Source organism: Enhydra lutris, unplaced genomic scaffold, assembly GCF_002288905.1.
Source record: "Enhydra lutris kenyoni isolate GAN:26980312 unplaced genomic scaffold, ASM228890v2 scaffoldscaffold51, whole genome shotgun sequence".
NCBI classification, from domain to species: Eukaryota; Metazoa; Chordata; class Mammalia; order Carnivora; family Mustelidae; genus Enhydra; species Enhydra lutris.
The window spans coordinates 4,927,980-4,945,517 of record NW_019154135.1 but is presented as its reverse complement, the minus strand read 5'-3'; the positions used below and the strand labels follow the sequence as shown (position 1 = coordinate 4,945,517).

At 38.8% G+C, this 17,538-nt stretch overlaps 1 protein-coding gene across 1 annotated transcript in view; it reads right to left on the bottom strand.

Annotated features, from left to right (window-relative positions):
* Positions 1-17,538, bottom strand: part of LOC111157036 (serine/threonine kinase 17a) — a 40,311-nt gene that overhangs the window by 9,786 nt on the left and 12,987 nt on the right. Inside the window, exon 3 of the mRNA XM_022518244.1 lies at positions 7,103-7,247. Coding sequence (XP_022373952.1) covers positions 7,103-7,247 — 145 coding nt within the window. The remainder of the gene's footprint in view (positions 1-7,102; positions 7,248-17,538) is intronic.

Here is a 17,538-nt window from a genome sequence, read left to right as displayed (position 1 = left end):
GGAGCGGTGCCTGCAGAACCACCCCGGACAGCTGGCAGTTCAGTCTGGAGAGAGTCCGGGGCTGAGGATACGACTCCAGAGGACAAGGACACAGAAGCAAGACTAACACTATGGAAGTAAATGAGAGGAAGAGAAAACGGCAAGAAAAAAAGGGGCGAAGATGAGTTTGGACCAATAACTACATCAAATGGAAAGCAACAAGAGTGACGAGCACGTTCAGAAATAGTCTGAGGGCGCCTGGGGGCTGGGGGGTTCAGTCGGTTGCGCATCTGCCTTTGGCTCAGGTCATGATCCCGAGGTCCTGGGATCGAGTCCGACATTGGGCTCCCTGCTCAGCCGGGAGTCTGCTTCTCCCTCTGCCCCCTCCCCCGCGTACGCCCCCCCCCCCCCCCGGTCAAATAAATAAAATCTTAAAAAAAGAAAAGAAAGAAAGAGGAAAAAAAAAATAGCAGTCTGAGAAGTGAGGCTAGGAACCCAGGTACCATGTTGTAGTAAGAAAGTCAGGAAGGTGAGAGTCAAAGGTCCTCTTTGACATGGGAAAGAGTGAGGACCAAGAAAAGGCCACTGAATATAGCAAACAACCTCTGAAAGACTTTTGAAGAAGTAATTTTTAGTAAAACCCTGGAAGAAAAACCCAGATTATATTAAGTTGAAAAATAAGCCGAAAGGCTAAGTGATCTTTATATTACAGGTCATTCAGGCTTAATTATCTGCGGCTGTCCTCTAAACCGATGCTGTCCTAAGGGAAGGTAATGCAAGTCACAGAATGTAACTTAAAATCTTCTATGGACATATTATAAAAGGTAAAATGAAACAGGTGAAAATAATTTTAATACTTCTTTAATATATCTAAAATGTTATCCCTTCAACAGGTAGTAATATAAAATTTTTGAGCTATTTTACTTTTTTTTGCCCCCCATACTAAGTCCTTGAAATCTGGCACAAAGTTCACACTTGGAGCACATCTCTGCTCTCAAGTGCTCGACAGCCACAAATGGCCAGTGTTGCTGGATTGAACAGTGCAGCTATAAACGCCTTTAATTAAAAATAAAAAATCCAAATGATACCCCAATAAATGTTCAGAGAATTCTTAACATCTCTTGCATAATGTCCTAATTTATTACCACTACACAATTACATTATAGCAGTTCATCTTGAAAACTTAATCATAAAAACTAAGACTTTCTGTCTATAGTGAAAACAACTGGCTCAGTGTAATCTGTAATTTTGTACAAAAAATTGTTTTCTGAATCAAAGAAAGTTTTGGCTACAGTAAAAACTTAAAACAGAAAGACAAAAACCACGAATTGCTGTCACTACAGAAGTCTGGACTGCAGAGGCAAGCTAACTGTTATAAATTAATCCAAACCAGATAAAGCATCCCTCCTGTCACATACACAAAAGGACAGAAAATATGCAACTGATCACTGTTAGAATCAGTTTCTCTCTCTTTTTTTTTTAAGATTTTATTTATTTATTTGACAGACAGATCACAAGTAGTCAGAGAGGCAGGCAGGGACAGAGGAGGAAGCAGGCTCCCCGCTGAGCAGAGAGCCCCGATCCCAGAACCCCGAGACAACGACCTGAGCCAAAGGCAGAGGCTTTAACCCACTGAGCCACCCAGGTGCCCCAAGTTTCTCTTTTTAATCATAAAATAACAAGAGGTTTTGGTAATGTGTATAAACAAGCTTCATTATAAAGCTATTTTCTCTTTGTTAATTAGCTTCTAGCTATTTCTTAAGGGAAAAAACTAGGATTATGAGTCCCAAGACTTCTCAAGGCAATTTTTGTATTATTACACTAACTAATGAGATACTCCAGTAAAATAAAATGTCAATATTCAAGCAAATTAGATAAGAGAAGTTGCCTCTGTTACATATATTCATCATTGAACATGTTGTGCCCTCCCCAGTACATAAAAAATTCCAAGAGAAATATTGCAAAGTGGAAATCTTTACCATATCATAAGGGCCATCTGTGATTACTAAAACATGCACAGTCTGTAAATGTTCTTAAATACCATTTGTTCCTTTAAAATAGCTTAAATGTTTGTCCCTTATATTTTATTTATACTTTACATTCCCTGGGAAATGCTTTCTTTGGTAATCATGTAAAAATTAGTTGGAGTGGTGGTAATGAAGTAAATTCTAAATTAATGTGATCAGATTATTAAAACGTTACTGTATTTGAAATCTAGGCCCAGTCACATGCATCCATCATCTATCAAAGTGAGAGACATTAAACGGTTGACAGAGGGATTGCTAGGAAAAACCACGTTTTACAATCAGAGCTCTTTCAGGGAATTTCACAGTTAATGCTTACTATGTAATTTCTGCCAACTGCCCTGGTTTGACCACAGATACAGTTTAGAAACAGACCTTACTCTTCTAAATAAAACATAAGTACAGTTACAGGACTATAATCTGCCCATCTGTGATGGCAAAATATACCCACTTCCAGGAAGTGAGACAGCTGTGCTGCAAACAAAGAGAAGGACATTAGCATTTACAGCTGGACTAGACCTGCTTTCTAGAGAATCCAGTTCGCATTAACGAGCTGTGGCTCATGGCACCTAACTCTATTTAAAATGCATGAATCCCAGGTGGTAAAAGAAAACAAGAAGGTCGCTGGAGAAGCAATGACAATGGAAGAAACAGGAAACACACAAACTGTCCTCAAACAGACAAAGGCAGTCAGGAGGTCTTTGGATTACTTTATTTCTCTGCTTCACGGCGGTGGAGGAGGGGCGGCGGGAATAATTTCATTTATCTTGGTATTGTCATCTTCTCACATAGCTCATTTAATAGTTACTGAATCATCACCCCGGAATAAGAGCACTAGAAAGTTGAGGTTGACTTGCTTAATTAGCCTTAAGGTACCATGAACAAAATTTTGAGGAACATTTTTATCAGACAATGAAAATTCAAGCTTTTTATTTATTAACACCCAGTCATAGTACAGAAAGAGGTTAATACTACTGTCTAAATCAGTTTGGGAGACTGTTTAAAAATGTTACCCCTGGGTGCCCGGGTGGCTAAGTTGGTTAAGCAACTGCCTTCGGCTCAGGTCATGATCCCGGAGTTCCAGGATCGAGTCCCACCTGCATCAGGGTTCCCTGCTCAGCGGGGAGGTCTGCTTCTCCCTCTGACCCTCTCTCCCTTCTCTCTCAAATAACTAACTAACTAACTAACTAACTAAATAAATAAATAAAAATTAAAAAAAGAAATGTTACCCCTCTTTCAAGTAATACACTGATGTTCACACTGTCAGTGACGAACTTAAATCTCAAAACGGAAAGTTCCAGCTTCTAGTTCCTGGCCGGCTCCTCTGCTTGTCACATACATGAAACAGTGTGGACGAGCTCATGACCGAAGACCGGGTATAGAACTGTTGAGAGATCTAACCAACAAAGACCACTCAAATACAAAGAGCACCAGGTTTTAAGACTGGATTTCTCTGTGTTCTTTCTGGTCAAGTCCATCCTGTGACCGAAGCAGGCCACTATCCCAATGACTAATTCGCCAAATCGAGGTCATTTTGAGGTTTTTAGCTTTGTCCTGACTTTGGCAGAGCTGTTGTTTCTCAGAGTTTGTCAATCCTGCCACGATTTACGTGAAATGAGTGGGCTTTCCCTTCATCACAGTTTAGTGTCTTTTCTATTTTTGCGGTCGTAAAAACAGTCCAAGATCTGCATCTGCTACCCCTCAAAGCATTTGCCATGTTCAGTTTAAGATATCTGGCTGAGAGTCATCAGTGAATCAGTCTTTTGGCAAACTGCCCATCTGGGATCTGACCTGAAGCCAAATAGCATATTTCCCATTGTGACAATTATCTCTTTTATAGGACAACTACAATAGTTAGTCTAGTTTCTAACTACTTGTCTCTGGGACAAGAATGTCCCATTTTAACTATAATGGAGAATAAACAGTCTACTAACTCACAGTTGCCCTAGACATGGGGATTGTCAATTTGAACAGAATTAAAAGTTCAGAAAACATATTTAGCTTTGTAGCTTTCCAGCCCTTAGACTCAGAGTCAACATTATAAGCATAAATTGTCATGGCACAGATGGCTCTTAAAAGGTATGGGACAGCAGACTCTCTGTCCAGACTCAGAGAGGTCACAGAAAGTCAACTGGAGAGGACCTTTTGGTAGAAATCACTCCCATCAGCACGGCTGCAGTACCAACTCTGTCTCCGACCCTCCCCCTTCAGCGGTTCACGTAGGGACACATCTGACTGCACCTACGACACTGTGAGACAGAGGGACGGCTGAGAACCCCCCAGGCCACCCAGTCTTCTAGTTCCTCTGGGCCTACGAAACATGAAGAGTCCAGTTCCCAACATCAAAGGCCCATCATCAAAGCCTCTATTAAATCCAGAAAGAATTCTACACCAAGTGTACTGGGAGAAAGGAATAGGATTTATACTGAGTGTATTAGGGAGAAAGGGATATAATTTCCTTGAGTAAATACACAGTTAAACCTGGTATTCAAGAACTTAATTTTCACCTTCGGCTGCTTTGCTTTCAAGTAACATCAAAGACCCATGACACACAGTGTTGGCAACCTGTCTGACCTGCTACTTAATTAGTTCCTGAATAATAGTTAAAGGTTGAGCTGTCATAAATCGAAAGCGTATTTCCTATAGGTGCAATGTTATTTAAATTAGGGTCCATTCCTGGAAGTTCTTTTCACATCATAAAACCAGCAAAACATCATAAAAAATAAATATAGGACTTTCCAAAGTTAAGTGTGTAAAACCAAACATAAAAAAAGAAAAAAAAAAAAGCTTAGTGCAAACATGACGTGTGGGAATTCTGCTGCATGGCTGACACTAACTGAGGCTTCCTCAAGTCCGAGTCTACTGAAGTCTGGGCTGCAGAGACCATCTCTTCTGGCTAAGTGTTCCCGAGGGAGGCAGTGTTGTGTATTTCTTCCAGAAAATTTCCAAGCATATGACAGACTAAAGGGAAAAAATAAAGCCCTCATTCCCTCAGCCGTGCTAGGAGGGTTTTACACAGCCCATTTCAGCTTCACCATCCTGGGACTCCATGTGGGTACACCTGCTTTCTAAAAATGCCACTTTACCTACCATAATCTACAGTGTCATAACCATGCATTTTAGCCACTGGAGTAAAAAATTAACATCCCTGAGAAAAACAGGTTTACAGAATGAATGTAAATTGGCGTTTTTCAGAAAAGAACAAAAAAGTTTCCAAATTGTTTTCTTTCCCCTGTATTTTCTGTAGGAAACTAGCATTTGAAAATATCTATTGCCCTTCCACCTTATTTCAGACAGAGTTTTATCAAGTTTACTTAAGAAGTCAACCTCCAGAGCACACACCGTACACTCTTGTACTCCTCCCTGAGTGTTCCTTCACGCACTGAAGATAAAACACTGCTATTTAAACCGGAGGACATCTACCACGCCCCACAGCAGCAGTTCCCAAAATGGTGCCTGTACTGGTATCAGTACCCCATGGGAACTCTACAACTGGGGCCTAGCAATTTGCTTTGACAAGCCTTTCCTGGCGGTCCTGATCCCTGTCGTGGTTGGAGAACCACTGCCATAAGCAGCTCCTTTCTGCTAGAAGGTGAACTACAGCAGAAGTCAAGCAAGATCGGCAGATGAGGAGTAAAACGAGGCTGCAGAAGTCCAGAAGAGGAAAGCCTTTTTTGGGTCCAGGGGTTCCGTCTCCTTGGGTTACCTTCCTTCTTAACCCTGTCTCCTCTGGCTGATAAAGAACTGGAGTCACTGGTGTGTTCCTTGAGGAATGTTTCCTTTCCCACAGTCACACCGGGACTGGATATGGAAGCAACCATCAATGGGGATCGTAGACTCTCCTACCCCGGATGCCTGAAGCGATGAGCTAAGGATACTTGTAGTGGACACTCACAGTCTCCTGAGCACCCACCCACCCTCTGTTCTTTTAGAAAAAGAACTGATCTGAGAATCCAACTCTTCCCCACTCTTGGTCCAAATAAAACTTTGGATGGGAGGAGGAATTTACCCCTCTAGGGTTGGAGCAAATGACACTGGTAATGCTGGCCTGGCCAGTCAAAACCCTGCACCATCCCCCCACCCCCCACCCACACATGCTTATTATTAGTTCCAGACTGATCTAAGTTGGTTTGGTGAGAGTGCATCTCAGGACTTCAGAAAGAACTAATTAGTAGAACCTGGCTCTTTCCTGCTATACCTCTGGACAATTCTAAGGCTTAAATGGCAGCAGCTAACTTACCATCTTTTTGCCATTTTGAGAAGGCAGAGCTGGGGATTGAAGAAAAACCAACTACTCGTAATATTTGAATTAATGAATAGTGTCATACCTTAAGTTAAAATTATGCCTGGTCTTTCTAGCCAATAAAATTTCCCTTTTTGCGTCCCCTACTTTCAGCTGGAATTCTGATTACTTGATATGCTGCCCTTTGTATATTCTTTCTTCCCTCCTCTTCCTTCTTTGATAATTTTCAATTCTAAATCTACCTGCCTTAAATCTCTTTAGTTCTCTATTTTATTGACTGCTGCCTGCCTAATTTTCTACAACACGATCTTTCAGATATTCCTGCTAAAATGTCATCTCCCTCTCCATGATGAAACCCCTGGAATCTGGCCTTTTCTCAATTGTCAATATCTCCTATTTCATCTCTCAATTCCAGTGACACTATTCCATTTATGTTTGCCCCACAAGTTTTCCTAACTCGTGACAGAATTTTATCTTCTATTTTCTGAATTTTCCCATATTTTTTCCTATATTTTCTCTATCTATTTAAATCTTTTTTTTTTTTTAATTATTATTTTTTTTTAGGTCTAGCTCAAACCCTATCTTTTATCAGGAAGAGTTTACCTATCCTACCAATATCCTCTAAAATTGCTCCCTTTTTTGGATCAATTTATTTACCTTTCTATGTACACACCTGTACATTACTCCCTTGATAAAACTGGCTAGAGGATAAGAATAGACTTGACCTTTATTTCCTTATTACCTAATAAAGCATACAAACTTGATAAATGTTTGAATAAATCATGTTAAACACTTTACACCTGGAGTGTCACCATTCTTTAACCATCTCAAACTTGTAAAGTAATTTAGATCTTACCTTCAAATCGAGATGAACTACATCATGAGCGTGTAAAAAGCGGACACCTTCTAATATCTGCCTCATGAGTCTTTGAACATCTTTTTCTTTAAAGGCTTCTTCTCTGTCTGCAACACACTGGTCAAAGATTTCACCCCCTGCAGCACTAGGGACAGACAGAAATACACTTCAGTTATAAAGCAAAGGGGCTCATTAAAAACGAGCCTTTTTTTGTTCTTAACATTTTGCATTAAGTATCTTTATTTAAAGTATAAGCTGAGGGGCGCCTGGGTGGCTCAGTGGGTTAAAGCCTCTGCCTTCGGCTCAGGTCATTGATCCCAGGGTCCTGGGATCAAGCCCTGCATCGGGTTCTCTGCTCCACAGGGAACCTGCTTCCCCCTCTCTCTGCCTGTCTCTCTGCCTACTTGTGATCTCTGTCTGTCAAATAAGTAAATAAAATCTTAAAAAATAAATAAAAAATAAATTAAAAAAAACAATTAAAGTATAAGTTGAGTGTCTGTGAACTTCTGTCTACTTGCCTAAATCCATTTTTCGTTTTCAAGTAAAAATATGAAGCTTCTAATATGATCTAAGATTAACATTTCCAAAGCTAAAGAAAAACATCAGTTTAAGAACTTCAAGAATTAAATATTAATAGTGAAATATACTAACACCCTTTCAAGTGCAAATTTCTCTCTTTTTAAGATTTTACTTATTTGAGACAGAGAGAGCGCATGAGCAGGAAGGAGAGAGAGAAGCAGAATCTCCACTGAGCAGAGAGCCCGATGCGGGGCTCCATCCCAAGACCCTGGGACCATGACCTGAGCTGAAGGCAGACTCTTAACCCACTCAGTCACCCAGGCACCCCTCAAGTGAAAATTTCTCAAAATTTTTGATTACAGAATACACAGAAATATTTTTATAAAAAATACAAATAATGAAAATAAAGCAAACACCCTCCAATTAATTAAAGGTCCCTTCTCCAATCCTAGCTAGGGCCACATCTCCTTTTGGTGTACTATTTCTTTCCAGATTAAAAAAGAAATTTTATATATATATATATATTATATATTATATATATTATATATATATATTATATATATATATTATAATATATATATGATATATATATATGATATATATATATACATACACACATACATGAAAATATATACTTATTAAATGTACACAAAAATATTAGTTGTGTGGATTTTTTCAAAAAACATAAATGGTAAATAGGACACATTCTACTGATGCTGTTCTAAAATTTTTTCTTACTTAAACATGTCTTAAGAATCTTTCCTTTGATGGTTTTATATTTATCTACCTACCTCATAATTTTGAACTCTTATATCCCTGTGAATAAACCATACCCCTTTGAAGGATATTTACTTTCTTCCTAATTATTCACAATCACAAACAATGTTGTGGTAAGAAGGCACATTAGAGTTTCTCCCATGTTTCCTCATGTGCCAAGACCTCTCAAGTGTAGATACCTAGAACAAAACAGCTGGAGTGAAGGGAACGTGCATTTTAAATTTTAATAGGAAGAGCCTCTCTTCACCAGAAGTTTAATACTGATTTAAACTTTCTTCCAACCTCTGGGCAAAGCATCTCAGTTTGTTTTCCTCCATATAATTTTGCCAATAAGAGGAAAAGAAAAATAATCAACATTTAAAAATTTTATTTCTCTTAGGCTGAAAGTCCATACTTAAACATTTTGTTCATACCAAAAATGGCAGTTCATGTCTTATCTCAAAATGTCCTCTATGTGTGGAAAAAAGAAAAAGACTAGGTTGTTTTCATAAAGTTGCTATAAATTATCATGAAATATAAAACTCCAAACAGCCATGCTGCTGTCAGACCAGAGCTACTTATTAATTGCCTTTCAGTATGATAACTTAGTTCCTTTTTTTCTTTCCTTTTCTGTTACAGCAACCTATTTCCAAATTCTGCCCATATAAGGAAAGACAATTTGTCACCAGAATTAGATAAAAGCATACTTAAGTTTAGCGGAACAGTTGCAGGTGATGAAAGTGAAAGCAAATAATTCATTGGCTGATAAGGTTTTCATTTTGGCTAAACCTATACAACTGATTTTTTATTTTATTGTGATTATAGTATTAAAATTATGAAAGCATCAAAATAATTTTTATGTATTTAATTGTAAAATGCCCATATATAGGCATAGTTAAAGTAATATACGAGTCATAAGAAAAGAAATGAACAGTCACAACATCATTACAGAGTACGTTAACTGCAGCCTTGCTCTACCGTACTCTGTGAAGATGGATTTGATGACCTAAAGCAAGAGTCAGTATGAGCTACTCAGTCCCAAGCAGCTAGAGATACACCATGATGGAACATATGGCCCTCTGCACACGTACAGCACCATTTGCCAGTTACAACTGAGAACTGTCCTCCTCAACTAAAACAGAGAACTGTATTTTGGTTGAAAAAGTTTCCCAATCACAATGGAGTCTCCCGGAGTCTCTCAGCTCATTACTACCATTCACAATAAAATTCAATAAAGGTCAATTTACGTAAGTGAAAAGATTTAAGAGCAATTTCTTATTACTTCATTCCACTATAAGGTGTACCCATCCTTGGTTTAACCCAAGGGTTTCCTTTGTTTTCCCAACAATTTAAGTAGTTTACATAAGCAAAGCATATGAAGTACAAAACTACAGTTTTCTGAAAATTTTCAGAGATGTATTTCAAATGCAGACTATCAAAGCCGTAAAGGCTAGCCTTCACTGACAGCAAGACTCGCACACCCTTCTGACACAATGTGCAGTCATCCCGGTTTACATCTGCTGAAATGTAAGCTCGACCGCATTAGCTGTCATATTAGTGAATGGAACCGAACAAAATTATACTAAAGAACAATCTGCAACACTTAAAAGCATCTTGTTACATAGGGTTACCAGGACACAGAAGACTATTACCAACCACTTCACAGGAAGTATCTGCCTTCACAAAGAAGCCAGAGAAACACTACAAGTTTTGTTGTGCCCTTTCTTTTAACCGCAGCAACACTTCCACGATTATGGTGTGGTATATTTACTTTAGTAGTGCTTATATTCCACTACTTTAAAATTACCCAGAAACTGAGAAATTAACTTTATGATGAATTACATATAATTTTTTATCAAAAAAGTTTTTACAAAAACATTAATTCAGGAACTTTGCCCAAAAAATTTTACACAGAAACTATTTTTATAAAACATATAAAGAACTTTTCATTTCAACGTTCTAGTGGCTCTTAGAAAGTTAAGGTTAAGTATCTTTTGATCAACATTTTGCAGATCCGTGTATGTACATGATGTTTGCAGGCTAAATGCACTGTTTGCCTGGCTGCCTGCGCCTTGGCTAGACTCTTGACACCAAACATTCCTTTTTCTATCGAAACTAGCATATCCATTTGTACCTGCTTCAAGGCTCAGTTCAGATCTTTCCTCCCTCACTCTTCAAAATTAACAAATACCAATCAAATATGTTAGGTCCTGTGCAATGTGCTATGGATAGAAAGATAAATTATAAATAAGTATGGGGATGCCTAGGTGGCTCAGTTGGTTAAGTCTCAGGTCATGATCACAGGGTCCTGTGATCGAGCCCCACATGGGGCTCCCTGCTGAGCAGGGCGCCTGCTTCTCCCCCTGCTTGTGCATGCTTGCGCTGATACATAAATAAATAAAATCTTTAAAATAAAGAAATAAGTATGGTTTATAACTTCAGGTACTAGTGCGAGAGAGAAAAATGAAACATTTTAAAGAATACATATATAAAATAAATGTGCATGTGAAATTATATATCAAGTGATTTGATAATTCAGCAACTGAGCAATTCATTGGAAAGGAGAAAATAAAGCTTAGAAAAAATGACATTTATTCTGAGACTTGTAGAAGGAAGAGGAATCCACTAGCTGAAATGGTTAAGAGCACATCCCAGGCAGAGTGTACAAAGTATAAGGGCATGATGGTGTCAAAAATACAGGACATGACTCACTAAAGGTTAAGAACCTACTTCCCCTTTGAGCCAAATGGCAGAGAACTTACCCTTTAGCCATAAAAACTAGAAAATGAGCAAAGTATACGAGCCAACTGTTTTCAGACATGAGAACGCAAGCAGTTCAGACCATGATCCCAAAGAAAAGGGACACCAATAAGTAGCCCTACTGTCTGTCTTCCTATTTGGAAAAAATTTATGGACTGTGATACAGGGTGGTAGAGAAGCTTAAGCAGAATATGGCAGCCTTGCTAAAATGAAGACACAGACCAGGAGTTTGACAAAGCTAATGAAGTTGGATTTCAAGAGGAGTGACCTACATCTCCACACATCTGCTTAGCTGTATCTTGAAGTCTTAGACAAAATACTAATAAGGGCAAGCATAAGGTGAAACTCTGTAAGGTCAAGCAAAGAACTGCTGGGAAGTTAGAAGCTGAACAATTCCTAGCATTCACAGAGAACAGGAGAAGATATTTGAATCCTGTCCAGTTCAAGTAGACAAATCATGTGAACCACTTGGGCAGTCAGCAGGCCCCCCATCCCAGAAGGGCCATACCTTAGTAGTAAGATTAGTAGCCTCTGAACTGCCCCAACAAAACTGATTTACAAGTGATTTAACTGCCTGTCAAAACAAACGTCATCATTTTTAATGAAAGATCATAAAGTCCACTCAACACTGTGACAATCTTAATGTATGGCATCATTCCAAAAATTACTAGACATCTGAAAGTGCCACAAATTACAATCCATTAGGGGCACCTGGGTGGCTCTGCCTTTGGTTCAGGTCATGATCCTGGGGTCCTGGGATCAAGCCCTGCATCAGGCTCTCTGCTCAGCAGGGAACCTGCTTCCCCCCACCCCCTCTCTGCCTATCTGCCTACTTGTGATCTCTATCTGTCAAATAAATAAATAAAATCTTAAAAATTACAATCCACAACTTACAGGAAAACAATAAAAACAGACCCAGAAATAACAGAGATGTGGAATTGGCAGATAAGGCATTATAAATATACTCAAGGATTTAGAGTAAAATATGACCATAACGAGAGAGATGATGGGTATGAAAAAGGACCAAATGGAACTTCTAAAGTATCTAAAATGAAAACTGCTCTGGATGGGCTTTAAAGAACTGTAAAGAATCGGTGAATTTTAAGATATAGCAACAGAATTTTAAGACCTAGCAATTCAATCTTTAGAGAGGGAAAAAAAAAAAAAAATAGGATCCCAGGGACCTGAGTGACAATATCAAGCAGTTTAACAGATGGTAATTGAAGGAACAAGAGAAGAGAGTTGGGGGGACACAAATATTTTTTTAAATAATGGCTGAAAAATTCCCAAACTGATAAAAACTATAATCCCAAAGATCCAACCAAGTAGCTCAAAGTAAACCCCAAGCAGAATAAACACAAAGAAAACCAAGGCTCATCATGCTCAAATTTCTGAATTACTGTCTTTAAAAGACACATTTATAAAGGAACAGAGAATCAATGCAGACTTCTTGTCATAAACAACAAAAGGCAAATGACAACTCAATGATATCTTTAAGTGCTAAGAAAAGACAGTGTGTCTAAAATGCACACTGTGGCTGGAAAAGGACTAGCATGAGAGGAGGTGTAAGTCAGACAGAAAAATAGGAGAGGAGGTCAGAACAATCTGAAACATTCTAGGTAAGGCAATGGGTTAGTATATAACCCTAAATATCTCCCTCCTAGATGTATAAAGCAGTACAACTCATGGCTAAAAGCTCTGGAATCACACACTCCCAGACTGAATCTTGGCTCTGTTATTTAGTGTGACTTTAGGTTGATTGGTCCTCTGAAATTTTTTCTCGTATAAAATTTTGTTCTAAAATTTACAAATAAATCCAGTAAAGTTGCAGGATACAAAATCAATATACCAAAATCATTGTGTTTTTATACATTAACAATGAACTTTCAGAAAGAGAAATTAAGAAAACAATCCCATTTTCAATGGCATCAGAAAGAATAAAATACTTAGGAATAAATTTAACCAAGAAAGTGAAAGATCTACAAAATGAAAACTATAAAACACTGATGAAAGAAATCAAAGATGACACAAGTAAGTGGAAAGATATACCATGCTCATGGTTTGGAAGAATACTGTTGAATAGTTCATACTATCCAAGGTAATCTACAAATTCAACACAATTCATATCAAAATTCCAATGGCATTTTTCAGAGACACAGAAAAAAAAAATCCTAAAATTTGCATGGAACCACAAAAGGCCCTGAATAACAAAGGCAATCTTGAGAAACAACAAATCTGGATTTCAAAATATATTTCCAATTTCAAAATAAGTTACTACTCAACCATTAAAAAGAATGAAATCTTGCCATTTGTGACAACACAGATAGACCCTGATATGCTAAGTGAAATGATAAACACCATATAATCTCACTCATATGCGAATCTTAAAAAAAATGAACAAAACAAAATTCATAGATATAGAGAACATACTGGTAGTAACCAGAGGGTAAGTGGGGAAAGAGGTAGACAAAAGTGAGTGAAGGGGACCAATTATATGAAGATGGATGGTAACTAGACTTTTAGTATTGATCACTTTGTAGTACACACACGTCAAGTCAAATTTTGTACGCCTGGAGTTTACATAATGTTATATGCCAATTTTACCTCAAATACAAAAAATTTCTTGTGAAAAATCTGTGGGTGTGTGTGTGTATGTGTGTATTAAAGCTACAGCAATAAAAACAGTATGGTATTGGCATAAAAAGATAGATCAACGGAACAGAAATAGAAAGCCCAGAAATAAAACTATGCATAGATGGTCAATTAACTAATGAAAAAGGAGCCAAGAATATAGAGAAAGGACAGTCTCTTCAATAAAAGTTTTTTTTTTTTTTTAAACTGGATAGCTACATGTAAAAGAATGAAACAGGATGCTTACCTCACATCATGCACAAAAGTCAACTCAAAATAGATTAAAGATTTGAATATAAGACATGAATATAAAACTCCTATGAAAAAACATAAGCTGTAAGCTCCTTGACATCAGTCTTGGCAATTTTCCTGGTTTGACAACAAAAGCAAAAATAAATATGTGGGACTACATCAAATTAAAAAGCTTCTGCTCAGCAAAGGAAACCATCAACAAAATGGAAAGCAATGTACGGAATGGAAGAAAATATTTGCAAATCATATATCTGATAAGGGCTTAATATCCAAAGTATATAAAGAACTTACACAACCAATCTAATTTTAAAAATGGGTTGAGAAACTAAACAGACCATTTTTCCAAAGAAGACATATAAATGTTTAACAGGTGCATGAAAATGTTCTCAATATCACTAATCATCCAGGGAAAGGCAAATCAAAACCACAACGGGTATAATCTCATACCTGTTAGGATGGCTATCATCACAGAGACAAGTGTTGGCAAAGATGCAGAGAAAAGGGAATCCTTGGGCACTGCTAGTGGGAATGTAAATTGGTGCAGCCACTATGAAAACAGCATGGAGGCGCCAGGGTGGCTCAGATGCTTAAGAGCCTGCCTTTGGCTCAGGTCATGTGGGATCAAGCCCTGCATCTGGCTCCTTGCTCAGCAGGGACCCTGCTTCTCCCTCTCCTGCTATTGCTCCCCCTGCTTGTGCTTTCTCGCTCTATCAAATAAATAAAATCTTTAAAAAAGAAAAAAGAAAAGGAAAGGAAAGAAAAGACAGTATGGAGTTCATCAACAGAACTTCCATATGACCTAGCAATCCCACTTCTGGGTATATATACAAAGTACATGAAAACAGAATCTCAAAAAGATTAACACTCCCCTGTTCACTGAAGTATCGATGAATGGAAGAATGGACAAAGAAGATGTGTTATATACATAAAATGGAATATTATTCAGCCATTTTAATAGATTCCACATATATGTGGAATCTAAAAAAGCAAAGCTCCTAGAAACAGAGACTAGACTGGCAGTTACCAGTGGGTGGGGAGGTGGAGGAAAAGGAGAGATATTGGTCAAAGGGTACAAACTTCCAGTCACAAGACAAGTAAGTTCTGGAAATTTAATGTATAGCACAGTGGTGACAGTTACTAATATTGTATACTCGAAAGTTGCTGAGAGAGTAAATCTTAAATGTTCTTACCCATCCTCCCTCCCCCCCACACACAAAAGGTAATTATATACCTTGATGCAGGTGTTAACCAATGCTATGGCGGTAATCATCACACAATACATAAGGGTATTGAATCAACACATTCTACACCATAGACTTACAAAATGTTTTATGTAATTATATCTCAATAAACCTGAAAAAATTTTTTTAAAAATAAAACAATGTATATACAGCACGTGAATACTTTCTATAAAGCTGGCTGATTTGACTTAGCATAGTGCCTGGCACACACAGTCACTTCTTACACGACCATGACACTTTGTTTCCACAGCAACTAGCAAGCATTTCTGGTAAAACACAAACATCGCTGTAATCATTTATATTTCCTTCACTAAGCCTGTAGCATGGGGAGGGCAGAGGCTATGCTGTTCTTACTTTCATACTTTTTTACTTTCATACCACTTTTATACTATTAGCACCTAGTGCATATGGCAGGTACTTAAGTGTATGTGAAATGCATTAGTGACGCGGGGATCATAAACCTGCCTGTTTCCCTCACAACAATCTACTGATGTGGCTGAGAATTCTGATACCTCAATATCCAAAAGCATATTTCTAAGACTTTCCCTTCACACAAAAAGTAGAATACAAATATTTTTAGACAAATCATATTGATGTGTGGTCCTGAAACCATGATCACTAAATCAATAGAAGCCACCGAAGATTTCTAAGCAAGGGAATGATATTACCACATCTATGTCTTAGTAACCTACCAGAAGCCTGTGGAACATCCTAGAATTGAAGCCAGAGTGATCAGTCAAGAAGCTACTGAGAGTCCATCAGAGACCCAACAGAGAGAAACAGCAGGTACCAAGAAAAAGGAACACAGGGATGAGGTTTAAGTAGAAAACTTGGTAATTTATTACTTACAAGCTTTTAAAGGAGATAAGGGAAAGGAAGAGAGTCGAGGTTTCAGGCTTGAGCTATGAAATAAATGGGGAATAACAATGGAAATGGGGAACAGAAGAAAAACAGGCATTATCAGGGCAATGCAGGGGAGCCCACATATTCATATCCTGAATTGATAATGATGTGTGGCTGGATACAGAGAGATGCAGTTGGAACTTAGAAGGTCCAGGGCTGGAGACAAAGATTTGGAAATAATCACTATAAATAATAGCCAAAGCCACAAACACAGGTTGTTATCACTCAGAGTAAATGCACAGATATAAATGCATGACAAGAACGCCACTAACGAACTCTGGGGAGCACCTGTATTCACACGGCAGACGCAGGGTGAAAGGCTGTGACACATTTAAAAGGAAAAAAAAAAAAAAAAAAAGACCCTGAAAGCCAAGAAAGAAGATCATTTCAAGAAAGAAGGTATAATACAACAAAGGGTTTACAGAGAGTAAGAAGTGGAGTGAGCGCTGAAAAGAAGAGACGGATTTTGGCAAACAGGGTTTGGGAAGAGCAGGTGCAGCAGCGGAGAGTCACGGAGAGTCACGGCGCACCGGCCCGTGGCACGTGGCGAGGATCGGCCGAGAACTACACGGGCGAGGTGAGGAAAGCTGTGAACGCAGCTGCTCCTTTGGAGAGTACGGCAGGGAAAGACAAAGCAAGCCAGGACCATGGTTTAAAGACAGTCAAAGCTGAGGAAAAGGAATTTTAGGATAAGAGAGACAGCCACACTGGAAGACAAGGGCAGAGCACCCCCTTGGAAGAGGGGCTGAAAAGCTGAGAGAGGTCAGTGAACTCACCTTAAAACAAAACTACGGCCCTAGAAAAGAAGAGAGTTAAAGGGCACAAGTTAAGGTCTTAGCCTCAGAGGTAAGCAGTGGAAACTTCTGATAGAAACGAAGGGGTGAGGGATGCTGTGGGAGAGTGCCTGCCAGCCTTTACTCTCTCCAGGAAGGGGACAAAGGGCCAGGTGTCTCAAAAAAGATGGGAAGCAGGTGATGTAGTGAGTGTGTTAAAGGTTTTGAGTAGATCCTGGCAGGGGCGATCGGGGGGAGCACCTTGAAAGAATGAGAGATTAGGTAAAGAACTACCCAAGGACAGCGAAAGCTCATCTGAGACTGGGAGGAAGAAGGAAATAACGTGAGGTGCTGGCGAGAGACTAGCTGAACTAGCCACCGAAGAAAATCGCAGGAAGGAAGCGAGTCGGGAGCCCGCAGAAAGACTGGGAGACCTGGGAAGAGCCCAGGATTAAAGGCGGAAGAGCAGGTTTGGCGGGAACAGGAGAGGAATGAGATCTGGTCAGAGAGTAGCATTTCACACAGTCTTTTCTAGATCAAATTCCAGTCATGCCTTGATCCTCTCCAAAACAAACTGGAAACCAAAATCTAGGTAGGCAGG